This window comes from Geospiza fortis, unplaced genomic scaffold, assembly GCF_000277835.1.
Source record: "Geospiza fortis unplaced genomic scaffold, GeoFor_1.0 scaffold162, whole genome shotgun sequence".
Taxonomy (NCBI): Eukaryota; Metazoa; Chordata; class Aves; order Passeriformes; family Thraupidae; genus Geospiza; species Geospiza fortis.
In genome coordinates this window covers 7825723-7849156 of record NW_005054316.1, presented here as the reverse complement: position 1 = coordinate 7849156, position 23434 = coordinate 7825723, and the positions used below count along the sequence as shown (strand labels likewise).

Below are 23434 nucleotides of genomic sequence, written 5' to 3'. Positions count from 1 at the left end.
AGGTGTGGATAGATATGGAGCCACAGAAACAGTTTTATATTCCTGTTCTGGAGAGATGAGGGAAGTTAGAGCTGCTGATGGACTTGACAAGGACTGCTTATAATACAGACTTTAAAGAAGAAGCGCTGAGATACCAAAATGCTGAGTGGAAGCCACCAGAGATTTCTTTAAGGGAACTCTAAAAATTGCATTTTCCATGCAGTGAAAATTCAGCACTTCTTTTTTATAGTTAAGGATCCTCTTGTAGTTCTGGACAAACAGACTTCTTTTTCTTTGTTTTGAACACTGTGGCTAAGTGCTCTATGCTCTTGTTTTATAGAACTCAAGTAATTAAACCTTTGTGGCAGCAAACACCAGATCCTATGAAGAATTTCCTGCTCTTTGTAATGCAACTGATTTTTTTTTTCCTAAAATAAAGCAAAATCTTTACTTTTGGTGGAAGTTGAGCTTGTTGAAAAAAGACTGGAAGCATATAAAAATGATGATCTGTTTGTAATAGAATGCTTCTGTTGTAATAGAAAAAATGTAATAGAAATGTAAGCTGAACAATGAGTTACAGCTAATGGAATTGTGTGAAGTCTGAATTTTTTCCTTCCCCATGATCCACCTTTTTTAATATTGCTATGTATTTTCAATAGGCAGATAATTGTCTTCCAGTTTAAACTTTTAAATTCCTCACTTCATCAAGAGAGCTTATAAAATATGAAGCTGCTTTTCTAATAAAAATATTTAGCAGTCTTAATAGTATATGCCCATTGTTCAGTGCACTTAAATGATTTTGGTTCACAGGCAGAACCGAATTGCATTTATAAATGTTAACTATAAAAAATTAGCAGACTAATAATTCATTATTTTAATTATTGGTAATGCTTTAAGATGCTCCCTTAAAATAATTTTCCTTCCATGTCATCTTCTAAAACTAAAGGCACATTTTTGGTTGAGAGAACATTGTCGCCTGTGTGTAGTAGGTCTTTGCTGTTGCCTAGGATCAGTCTCAGGTTTGTAGTTAAGACATCTTTGGTGTGACCCGGTATAGCTGTCCTTACTGTTTCCAAACCTAAAGGTTCTTTAGTTTAGACAGATTAAAATTGCTAGCTAAGAATTCCATAATCAATAACAAGAAAAATAAGCATGACTCAGATCTTTTGCTGTCTTTTCTTCATTTTAGAGTAAAATTGTTAGAGTGCTAAATTTATGGCAGAAGAATAATGTGTTCAAGAGTGAAATTATTCAGCGCTGTGACCCCTGTCTTGCCCAGCACTACAGCTGCTATGAGCAACAATACGCCAGGTAAACAAAACCAGATGGAAGTCGTAGTTTGAATCAAAACACTTCTGTCAGCTTTGGTATGTTGCCTGTTAACATGCTGAAATATCTCACTCAGATGAATGCTAGAAAGAAGTATATTACAAACACCATCAAGATCAGGGAAACAGGAAAACATTATTATAAAAGTGGGCTTGATCGTTTTGTGCTCTGAGCATCTGCCTTGCTTATGTAGGTAGGTAGCAGGAAAATGGATTTTTAACTTTTCACTTCATCAAAATTTATTCTTTGGAGGTTGGGATATATGGTTAATTGGCCAAATAGGCATGGCCTTTGGCATCTGCCTTTGTAACTTACCTTTTGCTAATCCCATGCTGAAAAGGAATGAGATGGAAATTCACCTTAGCTTTCATTGGCAAAGCAAATATGTGAGATTTTCAGATCTTGGAGTGCCTTTTCTGCATCTTCCAGCTCAGTATTTTTTATTTTTATATAGTATGACTACATTAAATTGTTGGAATCATAACTTTTAAATTCTGATGCAGATTGACTTTCAAAACAGTAATCTAGTCATATTTAGCATTCATTGGTGTATACCTCTACTTCTTTTGTGGGTATGGAGGATTCTTCTGGATTATGGCATGAAACTAATTATCAGAGTGCTGATTTAGTCTTAGTGTTTCTCTTTAGAAAAAACAATAAAACAAGCAATCCTTATGAATGCAGCTGATGCAGGTTGAAATTTTTTGTAGAATCTTTAGTACTCTACCTGGGGATAAAGTGCAAGTCCAGTGAGATTTGGACTAGCTGACAAGTAGATTGCTAGCAATTATCTTTTGGTATATGTAGTTTCCACTGAATGTTTTGGAATACTGTGTGAAACTTATTTATTTTGTCTTCATCAGTGTTTTTATTAGTAGTCCCACTAGTGCCAGCTAACACTAAGTAATTCTGCTACTTGAGGAATGTTGGTGTAAGTCTGTATGATTTTTCTGTATGCTCTTGTGTATGTCAGAAAAATAATTTCAATTTATGTGCTTTCTCGGTGTTTAATAACAGCAGGCTTTTGTCTTCTCTAACACTATTTTTATTTTCTGTGTGAAATATTTTAGCATATTGATTTTTCTCTTTTTTAGGTACACCTGTGACTCCAGTTACCCCAGCCAATGTGGCACAGAGTTTGCCTGATCCTTGGGTATCTCAGATTGCTAACACAGACACCCTTGCTGCTGTTGCACAGATTTTACAGAGTCCTCAAGGCCAACAGGTAATTTTGTGGACAGTTACACTGTAGACACTGTAGACTGTCTGATACTTTGTGACTTAAAGGTACAGGTAAGGAATGCTTTCATGTGTATCTCTTATATGTCTTTATATCTGGTGTCCATGTTAACTTTCCTGTGAGGTTGTTCATCACAAGTAAGTTCCAGGTCAGTTAAAACTCCGTGTTACCTTTTGCAGCCAGCCCTGTTTAAAGCCAGCGCCTTTAAAGATGTAAAGAGTCTCAGAAGGTGATTTCAGATAAGATGGTCTGTAATACATGCTTGTCTATATAGATGACAAGTACAGATCTATTGCAGGTGTCTAAATCAAGAGCAACAATAAGATTTCGTGAATATAGATATGAAATAGAATGCCAGTTAAAGTATATGTCTCTGTTGGATGCCTGAAGAAGAGCTAAACATTGTACAAAATTACAGAATGGGAGCAAACTTCTTCAGGAAGTGTACTGTGTATTGATTTCTTTTTTTATCTTTCCATCAGCTAAACATAGGTTTTATTTTGCAGCATTCAAAAATAAGATTTTGGGAGTTACTATGTTCTTCAATCTTTAAATGCTAAACTCCAAAAATGTCTTGATTTCCAACATCACAAGAACTGCTTGCCCTCATAACCTGTGGTTACATAAGTTAAGCACACACAATTGGCTTTCTGTAAAAATGTAGATAATTTTTCAGGCTCTGCTAGAGCTGTGGCACCTGCATAACTTTGGCATTGTGATTTTTATTTGGACTGAGGTTGTTTTACCTGCTGGCATACTAAACAAAAATCTCACGCATATGAATAAGAAGCAGTGGCCAGTGAAGCTCTGGTGCTGGCAATAACAACTTTACTTAGTGATAATGTTTTACAGTATTTAGCTAGCTAGAGTTGTCTGTAATTGTTCTGAAGTCAAGTGAAGGGAATATTTTTATCTGTTTACACTGGAAGAAATGAAGTCACCGAAAAGCAAAGCAAAATGAGTTTCTGGGATACTTTGAGAAATATGAAGGAAAAACAGTGGACTAGCTCTTAAAACAGGAAAGGATATGAAATGAGAATGGTAAATACGTGGAAAGTCAGTGAGGTAATTTTAAAGATTTTTGTTTAGAGAATATAAAAAAAGAAAAGCAAGAGAAAAAAATGAAGATGAGAAGGGAATTAAAATTTTAAAGACAGCAGATCACAAAGAAATAACATTTGGATATTTAGCTCAAAATAGTCTTAAGCAGAAGGGAAGAGACAGACTGGGTACACAATAAATATGTACATGCAGATGTCTAGGATTGGTAGAGGAACTATGATATTTGCTTACATCCTGTCCATCTCTTTTCTTCTTGTTCTTCAAACCAGTCCTTCTGCCACAGCTTCTCCCCAGCTCCAAAGACCTTGATTTAATCCTACAGTTGTGTTTTATCAGTAAGAATATGTGCAGGTAAATTGAGAGTCTAGGCTTAAGAGGGGGCTGACTAAGAAAGATGTGACCAGCAAGAAAGTGAAAACAGCGAGAATGGTGCCCACCCAGAATTTTTCCACTCAAGGGCCTCCATCTCTGCCTCTTCAGTTTGATTCCTTCCTACTGAGAACAATGCTCAGGCTAGACCAGCTGTATCAAATAAAAGGGGGTGAGGGGAGAACTCTTCAGCTTTGCCTATTGCAGTAATCAGGGAAAGCTCCTGCTGAGGTAGAACAACAGTTGAAGCCTTTTCAGAGGCTCTGCTGTATAAGAAATCTGTATAACTGTTTTTAAAAGAATAGGGAAAATGGTTTCACATTGTCAGAAAGTTACTCTAAAACTATCTTGAAAAAGGGTCACACATTTTTGATGGATTGTGGAAAAGAAATTCACTTTATGAAGTTTCTAGTGAGGCTAGTAAGAAGGGAGGGATTGAACCCTTTAAGAGTTTAGTGGGGAAACTTATAAGTGGTTGGAATATTGAAGGTAAGGGTAATCAGGGACTTATGTCAGCAAGTTTGAACTACCTGAATTTGCTCAACCTTTTTTCTACAAATTTCTAAAAATAAGACTAGAGATTTATCTCGAGGAATGTCAAAGAACTGCTTCCTCTAATTCCACAGTGGTTTAGGAGAGCTTCTTTCAATAGGGCTAATATGTTTTCTTAAGGCAAATTGCACAGTTTTCTGGGAGCATTCCTGTCCAACAGATAAATTGATCTCCCTATGAAAAAGCCTTTTATTTCTTCATTAGGACAGCTTCTCTAAAAGATTATATACAGATAAGAATTTGAAGTGAGGACATCAAGATACACCAAGTGATTGGTTTGTACATTTGCTTTTGATGTTTTGTAACATGGTAGGAGAATTGCATTCTGTCAACCCACACCTGAGTCTCACCATGAGATTTCACTTGTGACTTCTGCAGAGACACGGGTGCAAGCTCTCCCTATGAAGAGGTTGCACTGGCATAAAGTGGAGCTTGCCACAGTGCAGTTCTTTTCTCTGTACAAATGCTGTTACAGGACACAGATTATCCTAATTTAGGTGGGCCCTTAGGAAGCTGGAATAGGCTAACAGATTTTTTTCAGGTCAAAAGGAATCAAACTGGAGAAGCAGAAGAGGGGGAACACTATAAAGCAGGAAATCCTGAGTGGTGACTGGCATCATCATGAAACCTGTCAGAGCAAGTTAGGAAGAAGAAGCATCTGCCTATCTTATCAGCCCCAGAAAACAAATTAGCCAGTAAGTGGGAACAAAATTTGCTGTAAATAAAAACAAATTAAAGACAAAACAATAGCCATAGGTTAGATGATACTTCATTCCTGGGAGTTCTTTTACTAAGTGGAAGCGGAAAAGTCTATTTTGTACTTTGTTTTTTTGCTTTAAAAAATCTTGTTCAACGTATTTGTTATCTTTTCTCTTTTAGCTTCAGCAGTTGATACAGACACTGCAGATACAGCAGCAGAAACCTCAGCCTTCGCTACTTCAAGCTCTGGACGCTGGTCTCGTTGTCCAGTTACAGGCCCTCACAGCACAACTCACTGCTGCAGCTGCTGCTGCTAACACACTTAATCCACTGGAACAGAGTGTCTCTTTTAATAAGGTAGAAGTAAAATAGTAGAAATTTGAAGAAGTTTTTTTTTTTAAATATGGGAGAAATTCTTTTGGATTTTATTGTTTGACTTTGGACATTTTAAAAATACATTAATATACTATAAAGTGATACAGCTTAAAAATAAAAAGCAATGTCTAGACAGTAGTGTAAATAGAAATATGAGTTTTATATGAGTTTAGGGCTAAATAGCCCATTGTATAATATCTAGTGTTGGAAAAGACCCACAAAGGTTATTGAATATGGTAATGGATTTGATTTATGATTTAGCAAAGTTAAGCCATATGTTTCTGCACCCTTTGTAACACAGCAATGAGAATTGTTTCTTACAAGGTAATAAATGGAAAATATACAGGAATTAATATACACTGTTGTCTCAGAAGAGTAAAAAGTTGGATTTGTAATTTTCTTGCATTGTAAAGTACGTGCCAAAAAAATATCTTAGCCACAAAGTGATGTAAGTGAATAAATAAACCTGTAGGTAAAGAAGCTATCATTGCAAATAGCCCAAAACCAACTAACCAAAAAACCAACCAACAACCCACCCGCCCCCTCCCCCCCCGAAAAAAGAGCCAAAAACCCCCAAACCAAACTAGAAATAAAATCAGAATGCAGGAATTTAAGAATACTAATATTATTGCATGCCAGGTAGCAACAACCATGCAGGCAATTGCAGTCATAGTATAATACCTATAATAGAGAAAAGGAAGAACTTCTGTTCGAAGAATTATAACTAACTAACTAAAGAAAGAAAGAAATAAGCATTGTTCTATTGTCTTTGAAAGAAATAGTTTGTGTGTACATAATCTCTGCAGGATTGTCCTGGAGTGAATAAGTAGTAAGAATAAGGAAGCTGAAGAAACAAAAAACCCTTTCTTATTCTTCACTCAGATAATCTCTTTTTATTGAAAGTAATGTAAATAAGTCAGGAAAAGAATGGCCTGTACTCTGCTATACCACAGCTGTAACCATCAATTTGAGAAGGACATAATCCCAGGGAATGAATGCATCAGTTAATAGGGACTGCTGTATTATTTACATACAGAAAGTATTTTATAGTATGGCATTGTTCTGCAGACTTGAATTCCAGCATTTCCATGGATTGATTTATTTGTACATGTCGGTGTCTTAATTTTAGACAACTTAAATTAAAGCAAATTGAAGGAATTCACATCCTGATGAGATGTTTGTCTACAGACACAAAAGAAAGGGCAGCTTTTATGACCCCCCCCCCCAAACATTTATTAGTATTGTGATCCAAAGGAAACTGTGAAGCATAGTTTTTGTTCCATGACATCATGTTTGTGAATTGGATAACAAGTAATAAATAGTGCAAGAAAATAATTTTGATGAATGCATTAGTATCCATCTTTTTTAAAAAAACCTATTTGGCAGTTCTTCCAATTCTTTGTTTTCAATCTCTTCCATCTGTAGTATCTTGTGTTACTTAATAGTGCAAATTGTGTTACTTAATAGTACAAATAGTGCAATAGTGTGAAAAATTCTTTCGGCAACATCGAATGTGCATGTTTTCTGATCTTGCTATAGAACCAAATACTTGTATTACAGTAAAAAAAATTGATCAATATTGCCTATGGATTTACCCTACTCCTTTTCTTTTAATTTCCAAAGAGAATATGCTGATTCTTATTTAAAAAGTAGTTTCATTTCTAATAAAAACCTTTTTTCATGTCTTTATTCCTTTCTGTTGCTTTTTATGAACACGTTTTCTTCCTATATAATTAAAGTAACATATCTATCATAAGGGAAGTTTCTGCACCTTTTATATGCATGTGTGTGTAACATTAAACTTGGTATCCTAGTATTTAATTTGGTTTAATTTCTATTACTTCACGGTAGGGAGTATTCTTCTACAAACTATGTAAAAATCAAGATATTTCAGTTCAGATTTTTTGCTTCAGTATGTACAATGTTACTTAAACCAAATGTAAACAAAAATCATACTGCACATTTACCTGTCTTGGCTGGAAGTTCTCTTGTTTTCTTGGCCTTGGTTAATCTAAATGTTTGTTTTGTTTGTTGTGAACTGGTGACTAGTTTCTATTTATTTATTTTCTCAGCCATATAAACAGTACATATTCTGTTATTTTCCCTCCTGCTTTGTCATGATGGAAAATACATGATGATTAATAGTATTTTAAGTTTGAGGTTGCTTTTCTGAAATGCACAACTTTTTTCAGAGCAGCAACATTTTATAAGTGCCTCACTGGAAAATATTCTATACAACAAACAAAATACAAACAAAAAAGATATATAGGGTGAAAGTTGTTCTGGGTTTCAACATTCCATCTCACATAAGCTTGACGGTCTGTGTTTCTACGGTGTTTTCTCAGAGACATATTCAGTCTGGCTTTCTCATTATATTGGGAAAAGTGGTTCTAAAAATTCTTGATTGATCCATCCTCTAGTTAGCTTATGCTTTGTTCTTCTTGCTGGACTCCAGTAATTGACAGTAAATAGAGCATCCTGAGAAAGAATATGGGGTACTGAATAATCGTGGCTTTTTGCTGAAGATGTTTTTGCCTTAGTATTTCAAAATTGCTGCCATACATTCTCATCCTCTTGGTTTTTTTCTTCTGAGACTAAGGTTTGAGAGGAAGTTATGGTGGTTGGTAGTATAGCATTAGCTCTGCTTTTCAGAAAACTTCCAAGGTGTGTAAAGATGCATGGACATGGCTTTAATAGCATGATGGTTCTTTCATTAAACAGTGAAAAAATGCAATCTCACTGATAAATAGCATCTGTTGTATTTCTTTATGCTTGTTCCTTAGTTTTTTCTCTTCAAGAAAGTAAGGTACTGTTAAAATACTTCTGAACTTTTAAAAAGTAATAGACAAACTTTTTTACTTAAACAGAACTCCAGTGTCGACATCTTCACAGATAACACAGGAAGTTCATCCAAATTTTTCTCCTTGTCAGATACCTTTCTTTTTATCCATTAGAAGGATTATTCCTCTTACATGATAACTGCTTGCTTTGATTTTTTTTTGCAGACTATGTCAGAAGTTGTTTTCAAGGAGCAGTATATTTGAAGGAATTCAGGTTGTCTAAATGACACGTGTGTGTGAAAATACAGTAATTCTTTGTGAAGTAATCAAGCTGTAGGTCTTCTCTTGATATGAGCAGAGCAGTTTGATGATTACCAAAGGATTGAATAGTTGGCCTCTTCGTAGTAATTTCTTCTAATTAAAGGTACCATTACAAAAAATTAATCTTTTTTTAAGCTTTACTCCAAAGTAGCTCTTAGTTACTGTGGAAAAGAACATGTGGTTGTACTTGTTGCAGCAGAGCTCAGGAAAACTGGGCCAAAATTTGATGCAGTCAAGAGTTTGGTAACAATAGGAGTATGACACCTAATTTTCTATGGTTATTTGCCAAACTTTTTTTTTTAAGTTGAGAAATGAGAGCATCTTCCTAATGAAAAGGAAATACATATAAAGAGACATATAAGGACCGTTCAGTAATGCTTATTTTGTTTTCTCCTAGAAGCTGATGGACAGGTTTGACTTTGGGGAAGAATCTGAACAAAATGAAGAGCCTAAAAAGGAAACTCCCTCTTCCCAATTGTAAGACCAAGCTATGTTTCTTATGGAAAACACTAAAATTTGCCTGATGCTAGTTGAAAATTAGGATTAAGTAAGGAAAATACTTGTTTCAGAGCATAAGTACACTAAAACACTAGGAAAAGACAGTGTTCTGAATTAACATACACATTTTACTGTAAGTCAGTGTTCCAGAATATTTTTTTACTTTAAGATAAAGTTAGCATGTTCCTTGTTTTTTATAGTTATATTTATGCAGTTGATGGAATAATGATGATATTAGAAGGTGGAACTAGTTCTATTATCCTCATTATTCTACTTTTTAGCTAAACTTGAAACCCAGTTGTGAAGACCTATTTACTAACTGTTTAAACAAACAGAAAAGCTGTAAGTTTGTTTTTATTTTATTTTTAATTTAAGTTATTTCATTTTAGGCCATTAGTACCAGAGTCTGTGAACAACTCACTTTTTCACCAGCTAGCTGAACAGCTACAGCAGCAAAATTTAGAACATCTCAGACAACAGCTTCTGGAGCAGCAGCAGCAGCCTCAAAAGGTAAGAACTCCACCTTGTGGCTATTGTAGTAATTTATGTTCTCCTCTGATTAAAAAAAACATATTCCAGGACAAAACAATTCTGTCGTTACTGACAGTTTTTATATATTTAAAGTCTTTATCACTAGCTGACCATGTAACAGAAACTTGCCAAGTGTGGGGCAAGTGGAAAAAAGTGCTTAAAGCAGAAAAAACCCACAACCAAATATGTGGGGAGTACAATTTGCTTCTCTTAGGGAAGAGTACTCATTAGGTGAGTTAGACATGACTGTGCTTTGGGTGTTCAGCTCTTTACATGTGGAAAAAAAAGCTTTCCCATGCTTGCAGAAGGAATAAGGTGAGCAATAAAGTCATTATGCTCGTGTCTCTGAGGGGAGGACAGAATAGAGACTGTGGGTAGCTTTAATTTCCCCAGGTTTTCTGTCTTGACTAATAATAGATGAAATAATTCTGTTGAAGAATCTGAGCTAAAGTGTAGTCATGTATTTCCTGAGAAATTATTCATTAAGAGCTGGTGCTTGAGATGACCCAAGGTTTCTTTAAACTGTATGAATTGTGTCCTCTCTACACTGAAGTAACTTGGCTTATTTCTACTGAGATTAGTCCTTCACACTTAAATGTTCTTTTTCTCTCCTGATCCCATTTAAAAAAAAGAAAACACCAAACCGAAACAAACAAACAAAAGTATTTTGTCTTGATCCTGGCCAGTTATGAAATGGACTTCATGTGGAGTATTTGGATCTAGTTTCACAGGAAAATAGAAATCTGATTGAAAGAAAAGACAAGGGATCACAAACTTAACAAACATCTGTTGGAGACTTTAGTTCAAGCTGTGCAAAGGCCAAGTCATAGAACCATTGAGTAGTCAGGGTAGGAAGGGACCTTAAGATCATTAAGTCCAGCTGTCAACCAGCACTGCCGCTGTAACCCGTGAACCACTAAACCACATCACCCAGCCCAGATCCAGATATCTCTTAAACTCCACCAGGGATGGTGACCCCACCACCTCCCACAACAATCTATTCCACTGCCTGAGCCAGGGGGCTCAGCTTTCATTCAAGAATGCCATTTAAGCTTTGAATTTCTGACTTTATTAATTTAATTTTTACTAGATACTGTTTCTTTACTGCTTTATTTTTCTGATTTATTTTCATTTCTCATTTAAGTGTAGTAAATGGAAAAGAATATACAGCATAGCTACAGACTAAATAGTTTCGGGTCTTGGTGGCTATCTGGCCATTTTTGTTTCTAAACACAAAACATTGTAAAGGAATAAAGCGAGGAATGATCTGTTTGAGGAGCTTTTGATATGTCATATCAAAAAGTATCTGGCTAATTTAAAAATAAAAATATCAAAAGCCTACCTTGTTGTAAAATCAGAAAAATCAAAGTTTACAATATATTTATGGGTAGAACGTTTACTTGACTCTCCCCTTACTATTTAATTTTCTATTACAAGACCTGATGAATTTTCCCTTCAGATCCAGTCTTCTTGTCTAGTCAGTATGGAGAGAAAGGATTTTTTTTCACTTTGATAACAGCTAAAAGATACAAACTGCTGCTAGAACTACTTTGTAGTGACTGCAGTATGTTATGGGTAATATTTTCTTTATTTCCATGTGTAAGTTTCATTGAGAAAGATCAAAGGGAAAGAGAAGGAAAGATAAAGCACAAAACAAAATTATTAGACATCTGATGAGGAGCAGAGGGAAAGGGAGGAGAGGACAGAAGATAAAAACAGAAGGAGCAACAAGAATTGTAGGCATTGATACCAAGAAACAGATGGTTGAAGAATAATTAAATATAAGGAAAATGAGACAAAGCATTCTGTCAGAAGGCAAATAAATTAACTGAACTATAGTAGCATATTTTTTTATGAACTTGTTATAAGATGTTTAAAAATATAAAGATAAAATTGTTACTGCTAGTCATTCTGCTAACTTCCTGTCATTCTCTGGGCAGATAGAACAGGTAGGATTTGTTTGATTAAAAGTTAAAATATAGTGAGGATCACTGAAATGTTTACTGCAGTAATGGATTATAGATTTAAATTGCTTTTCAAAATTGTTCTCATATGATTTCTGAATATTTTAATTTCATTTGTTCTAGTTCTTGAATTATTTGTACCATAGAGATATTTTTTCCAAATCTGTACTTTCAGGCAATGCACAGGCTGTTACAGCTTTTTCTCTAGCAAATCATCAACACCTTGAGTATTCCATATTCATTAATTTTGGTGTTTTTTTCAGAACTGCTTATTGTGTTAGATCTCTTGAAATTGCCATGTTGACACAAATGGCACAGCTTCCTCTCTTATTTTTCAGTAATTGCTTGTCTGAAATCATTCACTGTAAAAAAGTTCAGGCTAGTATAAATTTTTAACTGGTTCAATTGGTGTTGCAAATATTTTTATTATGTTAGTATCAACATTTATTAATGCATATGCAGGGGGGGACAAGTGGATGTCTTTCAGGGTCACTGTACACATGGCTACATTTGTCCTGTGAATTTCTGTTTTGAAGCAGTAAATTGTGTACTCTGAGCGTACTGTAGTTTTGTTATTTAGCAAATAGATACTAATCTTTTGTAATCAGAAATACTAATTTTTTCAAAGTTTTGTGTTTAAGGATGATACCATAAAAAAGGAATGGAATGGATTGATACCCAGTTCAGCTTTCATATTAATGAGAAATGGGAATATTATTTTCATATAGTATTACATTTGTAATTGCAAGGGGCTTTATGGTATATTATTAACTGTTGTTTAGGCAAGTCCTGAGGAGAATCAAGAAGGAAACTTTGGTTCAGAGCACTCTGCGTCACCATCACAAGGGAGTAGTCAACAGCAGTTTTTAGAAGTGGAAGCAAATGTAGATGATTCCATGGATATTCAACAACAGGTAAAATTATTTAAAATTTTATTACAGGAATGGAAAAGAAAACACAAACTAACATGATTCCAAGTCATATGTATTGTGAATAAATTTATTAAGTGTTATTGAATATCTTTTATGTCTGATCTCAGGACATGGATATAGATGAAGGTCAGGATATTGCTGAAGAAGAGATTTTTGAACAAGAAGAAAAGAAATCAGCTGTTCATTCAAGATCAAGAACTCGTTCAAGATCTCGTTCAAGGTTTTGTAATTACCTTGCATTAAGTAAAGGAAGTTTTTCTGAAAAAAGTTGCAATTTGTGATTGTCAGTCTTAATTCTATATTTTCCAAATTTATCATAAGCATTTTTTGGCAAAGAAAAGACATGTTCATTAAATATTTGTGTATTAAATGCAGACTTCTGGTATGACAGTTCATTTGCCACGTGTGTGATTTAACTGAAATTTTTTAAGACCTATTCAGGTTACAGAGGTAGCTAACACTAGCCAGCTGGACAGGCTTTCTGTGCCAAAGAACTAGGTACTGTAGATACAGAACATTTTGAATGTGTTTTGTTTTAAGGTGTATGTTCTGTTCCTCACCCAAATGGCATTAAGTTTATTTCCTGAAGTAGTTTTAGTGAATATTGTGGAAATATCTGTGTAGTGCCTTAAGTTTAGTGTTAAAAGACAACTATATCAGAGTATTTTTTTTTAACTCAGCATACTAAAAATTAAGTATTTTGTAGGTCACCAAGAAAACGAAGGTCTAGATCACGGTCTGGTTCTCGTAAGCGGAAACACAGAAAACGTTCACGGTCGAGATCAAGAGAAAGGAAGAGAAAGTCATCTCGGTCATACTCCAGTGAAAGAAGGGCTCGGGAAAGGGAAAAGGAACGTCAGAAAAAGGGATTGCCTCCTATACGGTCAAAAACACTAAGCGGTATGTAGCACCTGCGTAGTGCTTTAATAATGTAGGATTAAATGGAAAAAAGGCTTTGTTTTCATTGACAGAACAAGATTTATCTTGACTATTTATATATTTATAAGTTTAATTTCTGATGTTTCTTGCAGCTTAGGTATATCGTGTCATTTTAGACAAGAACACTTGTCAGGTGAACAAGTATCATACTCTTCTACTGATGTTTTTAGTCACACTTGTACCACTGATTATGCTTCGAAGCAGAGAGCAGCAAGGGCTGTCTCTAAATTACAATCTTTTCTCTTTAATGCTGTCTTTAACTTGGCATTTGAACATGTCCAGCAGTTGGTCTGAAAATTTTTAAAATGTTAAAATGTGTAGTGCACGCTTCAAACACTTTGATGGAAATCTTAGAGGCCTGGGTTTTAAGACGTTTACATTGTTTTTTAAATAGATTTTCAGAGGAATGTAGCACCAAAGTAGGTGGAATTTGCTAGTGTAAGACAGACCGTAATGGTAGTGTCTTAAGAAAGTATTCAAAAATCAAGTGGATTTCAGCCTCTGCAGAATGCTGCTGTGCACTGCATTCATTTCCACAGAGAATTTACATACTAAAAGAAAAAGAAGGTAGTAAGGAAAAAAGTAACTTCCTCCACCCGGTTGCTCAAATCAAAGGGAATGTATTTTGAGAATTTAGTTTTGTTCAGATAGGTTATAAACTGTTTCTGATACAGTTTTGCATTTATCTTGTGTATTAGAACTATATGGTTTATCCGACAAGAAAGCAGCTCACAACTCATTTTAGTAAAGGAAAGAATGTTCTGTTCTCTTCACATTAATATTTTATATCATTCCAAGGTGACTTTAAACTGGGGACTGTGTTACAGTTTAGATGCACTTTTTTCCCTCTTCTTCTCTGGTTTTTCACATGAAAAGAGACAAATTGGTTTTATGGTATAGATTTCTCCCAGAAGTCTACAAGGCAGGGAGCTATAATCACAATGGTTGGGAGCTGAGAGACAGAGATGTTAAGTAACCTAACAAACAGCAGTAGCATTTGAGGTCCTGTCAAATTTAAAGGAGACATTAAGTAGGCTAAGTGAAGTGTGGAAACTTTGGGGGGGAGGTAAGTGATTAAATAAATAAGTAATTCACCTGACAAGTGTTCTACTTCATGAAATTTGTTCAGTGACAGCTGCTATTACTTGTTGAGATCTGAAGAATTGTTTCCTAGAGCTTAACACCATGAGATATAAAAGGGATATCTACAAGCATGTGAGGGACAAGTTTTGTCCAAGAGAAATCTTACAGCTGGTCATTCTCACCACTGTAGAGTACTAATGTCAGTTGAAAATGTCACTTGACAGAATGCACAGCTCTGGTTTCCATTTTGTGCACCAGGATTGGTACAGAAAGGAGATATGATGTATCAAGATAATGATGAAGAAAGAATGTTTCCTTCATAAAGGATAGGGCAAACCAAGAAATCCAAGCTGCACATATAGATTGGGCAGTATTTGGAAGACAGAGGAATTGGAACCATGTACATATTGGAGAAGGAAGTTTTAGCTCATGTCAGCGAGTGTTTGTGTTTGGCGAGGAGGATGGGTGGACATTTGGAAAGCGGGGATCTGGGCTTGTGGTGGAATTGACAAGAATCAGAAGTATCATGCATGTCTTCAGCCTGACTGGCCTCGGATAAATTTCTTTCTGGGTTTTTGCCCATGATAAATTAATAGTATTGTTGCTATTTTCAGGTGAAAATGCAGTGCATAATACTGCTGTATTAAGTTCCATCTGTAAGACACTTTTAGCCAGTTAGAACTTAGTCTTACTTCGTTAAAATTGACATGATTCCTAAAGGCATGGGGTTTTTAATGGAAAGAAGAAGATAAATGTTTTGGTTTTTTTCCAGAAGTAATTTATAATTCAGTGTGCCCTAGCTGCTAATCTACAGAATTTTACAGTTTTATTTCTATGAAAACAACTATTTTGTTTAAAAGAAAGTGAAACAAGAAGAAATGCTTGTGGTGAATATGTTTGATGTTGTTTAACCCTTTATCATTTTTGTTAATGTACTTACTCTCTGTATAGTAAGTAATAGATTTACCATTCTTGGGTTTTTAGCAGTGATTCCTGGGTAGTTTCAAAACCTTTTACATTCATGCTATAGAGTATTTCATAAGCTAACATTCAATATTTTGACTGATGTGAATGTGTCTCTTGACAGTTTGCAGTACTACTCTTTGGGTAGGTCAAGTAGACAAGAAGGCTACACAGCAAGATTTAACAAACTTGTTTGAAGAATTTGGACAAATAGAGTCAATTAATGTAAGTAAGCATGTTGCTATTTCAGAAATGTTCGACTAGAAACTTAAGCATGCTTATGTCTCTGAATTCTTTACAGCTGCTTAAACTTGTATTTAGGAGACTTTTCTATCACAGTTAAAAATTGTGGCCATGATATTTGCCTCCTGGTTTTGATCTACTCTGTTTTGAAGCACTAAAGACAGTGCACTTCAAGGTAAAAAGGCTCTTCCTAAGCTCTAGTACTTTATGCAGTTTTTAAACTAGGGTTTAACCAAAAAGTTTTGGTTGTTCTGGTTTAGTGATGTGTCATGGAGCAGGTATAATTTTTCCTTGGCTTAAGGACACCTACAGATGTGTATCCACTTTGTTCTTGGTTACTTTCCAAACAGAGGATTCCTTAAGTTGAATCCTTCTCGATAAAACATTTAGAAGAAAAGAAATTGTACTGTAAACAAATGTTTATTCTAAAATGTGACAATTAAAAAGATGCTTATAATTTGGACATACAATTCTCATAACTTAGAGTAATTTAGAGTCAGTTGTTTAGAGTAGTACCTCAATTGCCTATAATTCAGCTTCCAAAGGAAGTATTTTTCTCCTAAAACATCACATCTGCATGAGAGAAATCTGGGTTTTCCTCTTGCTTCAGCAGTTTTAAAATGCTTCTTGTGCAATTTCATTCATTTCACATGAAACTTCTACTGTTTTTCTATCATGTTAATATATTCAAATATGTAATTAATAAGGAATACTTTTTTGTGACTTTACAGAATCTTCTAAAAAGTTTCACAAGTGAAAAAACCAGCCCCGTAGCCAGACATTTAAACCTCATTTTGATTTGCAGGGGCTATCAATTAAGGAAAGAAGTGTAACAGTTATGCATGTCCAATGCCTGTTATATTTCAAAGGCAAACCATATTGTAGATAGTTCATCTTACGCATTCCACAAAGCTTAAGTACCTAGAATAACAATGTATATGTTAATGCAGTTCTTAGAAAATATGTTTACAGTCTGTCATCTTACATGTTTGTTATGTTACTATGTGCATTTAAACAGTGTAAAAGCACACCAAGATTTTGACTAAAACAGATGTAAGCAATTGTCATACATGACAATTTAGCTAGCATAAGCTTGCAAGGGTTATGTGCTATGATATACAATAAATAAAACATGCTATACTTACATAAATACAGTAAAACATTAGGAAAAAATCACATTCAGGAATGAGGAGTCTACCCTTTAAAAATGCAATATACTTTTAATTACTATTTTGCTCCTCTGTGAGAGGTTAGTGCTCAGCTCATAGAGAACCTGGAGCTTGAGAAGAGGTAGCAACCTTTGCTTTTCTGATGTTGTCATAATGTAGCTCCCAGTCTGCTCCTTGTTCAAATTTTTCATGTCATTTATAACACTCATTCTTCAGCTTGCTGCTGCTTCTTGAAATGTTGTAACTGAAGTAGTGTGCCAGTATCACTCTTAAGTTTTCTCAATGCCCAAACTTTTTAATATGGCAAATTAAGGTAACAGTTGCTTACAGTGTAAGCCTTTCTTTCTATAGTATTAGTATACAATTAGTATTGTTACATAATCTGAAGGACTGATTTTCCTGCTTTTTAAAACCACTGCTGTTTTTCCATAGATGATTCCCCCAAGAGGATGTGCTTATGTCTGTATGGTACATAGACAAGATGCATATCGTGCTCTTCAGAAACTTAGTTCTGGGTCATATAAAATTGGATCTAAAATTATTAAGGTAAGGTGATTTCAATCTTAAGGATGCTGTCCATTCTACTATGGTGGTTTGTCTTTTTGCAGCTGTTCACTCAAATGTACAATATGGAGAAGAAGAATGAAGCAGTGAGGTGTAAACTGCTTTTTCTCTGTGTAAAATGCAGCTTTTAACAGGCAATATGAAAAGTAGAAAAATTACTTGATCTTTAGGAAACACCTGGACCATAGTTTATGTACATACAGCCTAAGTCCTCTACCTGACCCTTTGGGTCACTTAATATTAAATTTTATAGTGGTCTTAGAGATAAGTATTTTGTTAAATGTTATTTTCATTTCTTCTACCTGCTTGATACTTTAGGGTAAGTCTTTGAAATGCTGTATTTTTAATTTCCCCATATATATGTTAGGATTAATGTAGAACAAATTTTAGCTTTCTGCTGTAATTAACCATACATGTACCTGTTGTAGAGGCCAAGTAAACTTCTTGCAGGTTCATTTAAAATCCAAATGTTGTTAAAACTTTTAATTAATAGACGCTGAGGATTGATGTGCAGTGACAGAAACTTGAAGGAAATAATCTGAAATATTCTGTTCCCAGGTTATAAGATTTAACCAGACTGTCTGATTGGGTTTTATTTTCAGATTGCTTGGGCTTTGAATAAAGGTGTGAAAACAGAATACAAGCAATTCTGGGATGTGGATCTGGGAGTTTCCTATATTCCATGGGAGAAAGTGAAATTGGATGATTTGGAAGGCTTTGCTGAAGGTGGCATGATTGATCAGGAAACAGTAAATACAGGTACAAACATTAACAATTCTGATAGTTAGACAATGTGTTTATTTTGGTAATTGCAAATTCGCAGAAAAATCATTTTTTAGGAAATACATAGTCTTTTTTCATTTGCTTAGATTTTTCTAGCTCTTTGTTTACAATATAAATGGCACTATAATAATGAAATCTAGATTTTATTTTTAGATTAATCAACTAATTTTGGATTTAGTTGATTGTCATGACAATGAAGAACTGGTGACAGAGGATAATTAGTTTAGGCCAGTTAATAAAGGTTAGCATATTTTAAGAGGTTTAACTTCTTTTGCACTGATACGTGAAATATTAATTTGTGTAGAAATTGTTATCTGCTTGTGATTAGGAAAGTCTTATATTCTGGTAAAAAACTTAAGTTGAAATTAGAACTTGTCCTGATAGGCACAGCTTAGCAGAACCTTACGATATTTTTTCCATAAAGTTAGAGAGACAGGAAAACAAGTCGTGTTAGCCCTTAATCTGAAACCCAATTGAACAGTTTGTTAGGTTTATGAAAGATTTACTTGTACTGTAATTTCTTGAAACAGATTATACTGAAATAAACAGTAGATTAAAACTTTCACAGTAGTGACAGTGATTCTTCAGGTCAAAATACAATCTTGCTTTGAGTGAAAATTGAGTATAAATGATAAAAATTAAAACATGTAACATTACTGAAATAGAGTCACTATGTTACTTTTGTACTTAAAGTACAAAATTCTTGAAGAAATGGCAGATGGAAGAAATGGAGGTTGGGGTGAGGTTTGTTTAACATCAGGATTCTTTCTCATTGTACAGTTGCCAAGTGATAACATACATATATTGGCTACAGGAATTTTTAAAAAACAGGACCATACTCTATATTGCAAATTGTTAACAGAATGATTGGTAAAAAAAGTTGGCAAGTTTTGAAAAATCAGTTTGTATACAGGCAAAATTAAACAGCATTGCAGGTAGATAAAGATGTTTTGTTCTTTAAAATACACAATAATCAATTATTGCACTCGTTCTTTTCAAAATAAGTTTGAAGGCTATTTGTAATGAATCTATGTAGACACTAGATTCAAATTTATTGTTTAAGAAGGAAGACATCTAAACAAAAACAACACATTAATTATCTTTTTATAATAAAATACATCATTTTTAAAGAATGGGAAACAGCCAGAAGCTCAGAAGCTGCTAAAGAAAATACTCAAACAACGCAGAGTGCTACAGTGGATAAGAGTACCGTTATTACAACACAGACAGAAGCTTACACACAACCAGTCACTATGCTGCAGGTTGGTATTGTCTGAGTTTGCAAAAGCCCCACAGAACTGGTGGGCAGACTTCTTATTCAATACAGGTAAACTTTAATGCTGAGTTTAAGTGATAAAATATTTTTGATCTAAGTCCTGCATCCATTAGTGTTCATCTCTGAAATATTTAAAATAGTTGCCATCCATAATCTTTAGTTTCATGCAGTTGCTTAATAAGTTTTGTACTTATGTTATTAGTGTTTTATCTTTCTAAATGTGTATGGACATTTCCAGTTCTTGAACTGACATAAAATTATATGAATGTTAATATATTTGCATTTCCTGGAATTGAATTTTGGGCTTTTTCCTCTTTGCAGAAACTGTTTTCAGTCTTCATATCTCAGTCGTCTCCTAATGTACACTGTGATCAGTATATGTTTATAAGTGTATACATTGCACTTATACTGCTTCTAATTACATCTTTGTAAATATGATGCACTGTAACACAATGCATAGCTCAAGCAGAAATTCAAGAAATAATTTCTAGGATTTGATCAGGATTATTAGCCTTATAATTACGTACACTAAACTTAATTTTCCAGTACTGTTCTAAAATACCTAAGTTTTTCTAGACACTAGAATCACTGTTTTCAAAGTGCCCCCAAATTGCTACACTATTTATATTTTTCTTCCCTTTCTCTCTCTGCATTTCTACATTCACCCCTCTGTGATAGGTACATTTTTATTCTTGAATAGACATAGTGTTAGACTGTATTTTTGGCTGTGTGAGAATGAAGTAAAGATAAAACAGGATTCTTCCAGTGTCCTTGTTTGTTCATAGTGTACCATTTCAGAATGCAATCTAATTCTCAGTGTTTGAAATATATACAAAGCCTTTGGTACATTTAGTGCTTGATGTCAGTTGCAGTTAGATCAGTTTATCCCTTGAATGTCCTTGAATACTGTTGAATATTGAAGCCACTTGTTTTTCTTTCCATGAAAAAAGATTCCAGTAGCTCCAGCTGTGCCTGCTGTTAGCTTGGTTCCACCTGCGTTTCCTGTCACAATGTCTGTCCCTCCTCCTGGTTATAGCCCAATTCCTCCTCCACCCTTCTTGAGAGCAAGTTTCAACCCTTCACAGCCACCTCCAGGTAAGTCAGTAAAAATGAAATGCAGTGTGTAATGAGCACAGGCAGGTAGTGTGCCTGTGTGTACATCAAAGTTTTCTGTCAGGTCCTGGTTACTGTCTGAGTTGGCCGTTGACTCCTAAATTATATACTAGATTAAAATTACTTTTATCTAACTTGGTATTATTTTTACCAATGAATTCTATTGAGAATAAGAATCACAGCTTTCTACCTTTGTGAAAAATTAAAATTTAAAAGTACTTAAAATCAATCTCCTTTCTTTTGAAAGGTTTGAAATTCTTGATTTTCTTCTTTGGATACTATTGGTAGATATCACTTAAAGATGCACCTGCAGATCATCTGTAGTGAAGATGGGTTTGTTTTTGAAAACAATAACCATGTTGCCTCTTCCTATTAATATGTTGTTTGCCAGTGTACAGTGGCAAAACTTTTTGGGATAAATAATGTAGGCAATCTTTTACTGCAAAAGTTTATTTGCTTTTCATGTAATCATTTGTAATTTTTTTCCATATAGGTTATATGCCTCCTCCAGTTCCACCTGTTGTCCCACCACCTGTTGTCCCACCACCTGTTGTCCCACCAGTTGTTCCAACACGTAAGTTTGATTGCTCTAACAATTGTTTGTGTGTGATGAAAAGTTTACTTTGTTTATATACTCCTTGTTATTTAATCAAAAGCAAGTTAATTCTGTGTAATGGGAAATAGCAACACAAAAGTTGTTTAGCTGGTTTAAGCAGGCATTGAAAAAAGACTTACAGAGCTTATAATGTAGACTGAAAAATTATACCTAACATGGAGTTAAGTTGCAAATTGTTAATCGTTTTATGCATAGTTCAATATTTGGACTTTTCTAACACTTGTAGCTATTACTGGAATTATTTAGTCTTAGTCGTTGAATAATATATAATAATTTATTTTAGTTTAGCATTCTAACTGTATTCATTTAACATTTAAAGATACGTTAGAGTACTGATTGCTTAGGTTTACCTGGAACTCATGAGCTCTAGGAAAAAAAACCCTAAATATTACATTGCTGATTGAGGATAAGAAATTTATTATCAAAAAATGTACCAGTGAGGGTAATTAATTTCACTTCTTCTAATTTATCAGCCTGACTTCTACCAAACTAAATTTGAAGGTTTCACTATATGATTACTGTGATACACTTCTGTTATATCTCTACAGCTTTAGTACAGCCTCCATTACCAATTGCACAAGAGACGATGAAGGATGTTCCTTTTACTGGCCTTGTTCTACCAGTTGGCACAGTTACTAGCAATCTAGCTACTCCAACATTGTCTGCTGGAAGTGTCTTTAATCCCCTGCCAATCAACAAACCAGAATCAGATGACAAAGGACCACATCTTACAGACCTTCAGATTTCTTCCAGTGAAAACAATAGATCTGGTAAGAAATGTTTTCATGATATGATGATATGATATGATATGATCCTGTACAGGAAGCATCATAGTCAGAGATTTTTGCAAATCATAGTCCATTGAGCTAGTAACTACAGAATAGGAAGTTTTGTGCTGGGTAGGGTATCATTCAGAATTTAATTTGGGGAACTGGTGAGAACCATCTTTGTCATCATCTGATCAATGATTTCTAGCAGCTTATGCTCAACTATGTTTTTCTCATAGTCTCAAGAACTAAAGCTGAATCTGGGAACTCATCAGAAAACTTCTTAAAAATGCAGTTTGATTACACAAGTAGCAATGGAAAGGAGCAGGAGAGGGTGAGGTAGTCAAACATCTATAGAACTTCATCAAAGATTTTAATAGTTTCATTGCATAAATTAGGTAATGGCTTTGGGATTTGTTAATTTTAAGCTACTATACAGTCTTTACTATGTAGAGACATTAATTTGTGTGGCATAATGTCTATGTATCACCAATGCGATTGAAATAATATATACTAGTTATGGAAACTAGGACACACCTTGTCAGCAGTATTATCACTGCATGCATTACCTGAACATGGATTAAACTGCATTTTGTTTTAACACTGATATTTTTTGTTAATTGTTTTTCTTGTCACTGCATTTCAGTGCAAAGTGATGTCTCGAGTACCTCTGGACTTGTTGGAGGAGTGCAGCCACCCAGTGTCTCAAGCAGTTCTGGGCTTACTGGAGAAGGGCCACCATCCACTGTCTCAAGTAGCTCTGGGCTTGCAGCGGGAGTACAGCCACCCAGTGTTTCAAGCAGCTCTGGACTTGTAGGAGGAGTGCAACCACCAACTGTTTCCAGCAATTCTGGTCTTGCAGGAGGAATGCAGCTACCTGCTGTCTCCAGTAGCTCTTCTCTTGCTGGCGGGATTCAGCCAACTAACGCCTCAAGTAGCTCTGGACTTATGGCTGGAGTGCCACCACCAAATGTCTCAAGTAGCTCAGGGCTTCTAGCTGGAGTTCATCCACCTGGTGTCTCAAGCAGCCCTGGCCTTCTGACAGGAATGCAGCCACCCAGTGTGTCCAGCAGCTCAGGAGTTCTGGCAGGAGTACAGCCACCGAGTGTTTCAAGCAACTCTGGGCTTCTCATAATGCCACCACCCAATGTTTCAACTAGTTCTGGACTTATGGGAGTGCCACCACCAAATATTTCAAGTAATTCTGGACTTCTGGCAATGCAGCATCCAGCTGCAGTTCCAAACATGCCTCATTTAAATATCAGTAATCAAAGAATGCCAGGAATG

At 34.9% G+C, this 23434-nt stretch overlaps 1 protein-coding gene across 1 annotated transcript in view; it reads left to right on the top strand.

Moving 5' to 3' along the window:
• Positions 1-23434, top strand: part of SCAF8 (SR-related CTD associated factor 8) — a 68197-nt gene that overhangs the window by 6840 nt on the left and 37923 nt on the right. Inside the window, 17 exon segments of the mRNA XM_005420118.3 lie at positions 1169-1233; positions 1235-1290; positions 2403-2533; positions 5411-5587; positions 9104-9183; positions 9594-9714; positions 12482-12613; positions 12739-12851; positions 13338-13531; positions 15741-15841; positions 17461-17574; positions 18195-18351; positions 19507-19637; positions 20602-20746; positions 21258-21338; positions 21929-22150; positions 22794-23433. Coding sequence (XP_005420175.1) covers positions 1169-1233; positions 1235-1290; positions 2403-2533; positions 5411-5587; positions 9104-9183; positions 9594-9714; positions 12482-12613; positions 12739-12851; positions 13338-13531; positions 15741-15841; positions 17461-17574; positions 18195-18351; positions 19507-19637; positions 20602-20746; positions 21258-21338; positions 21929-22150; positions 22794-23433 — 2660 coding nt within the window.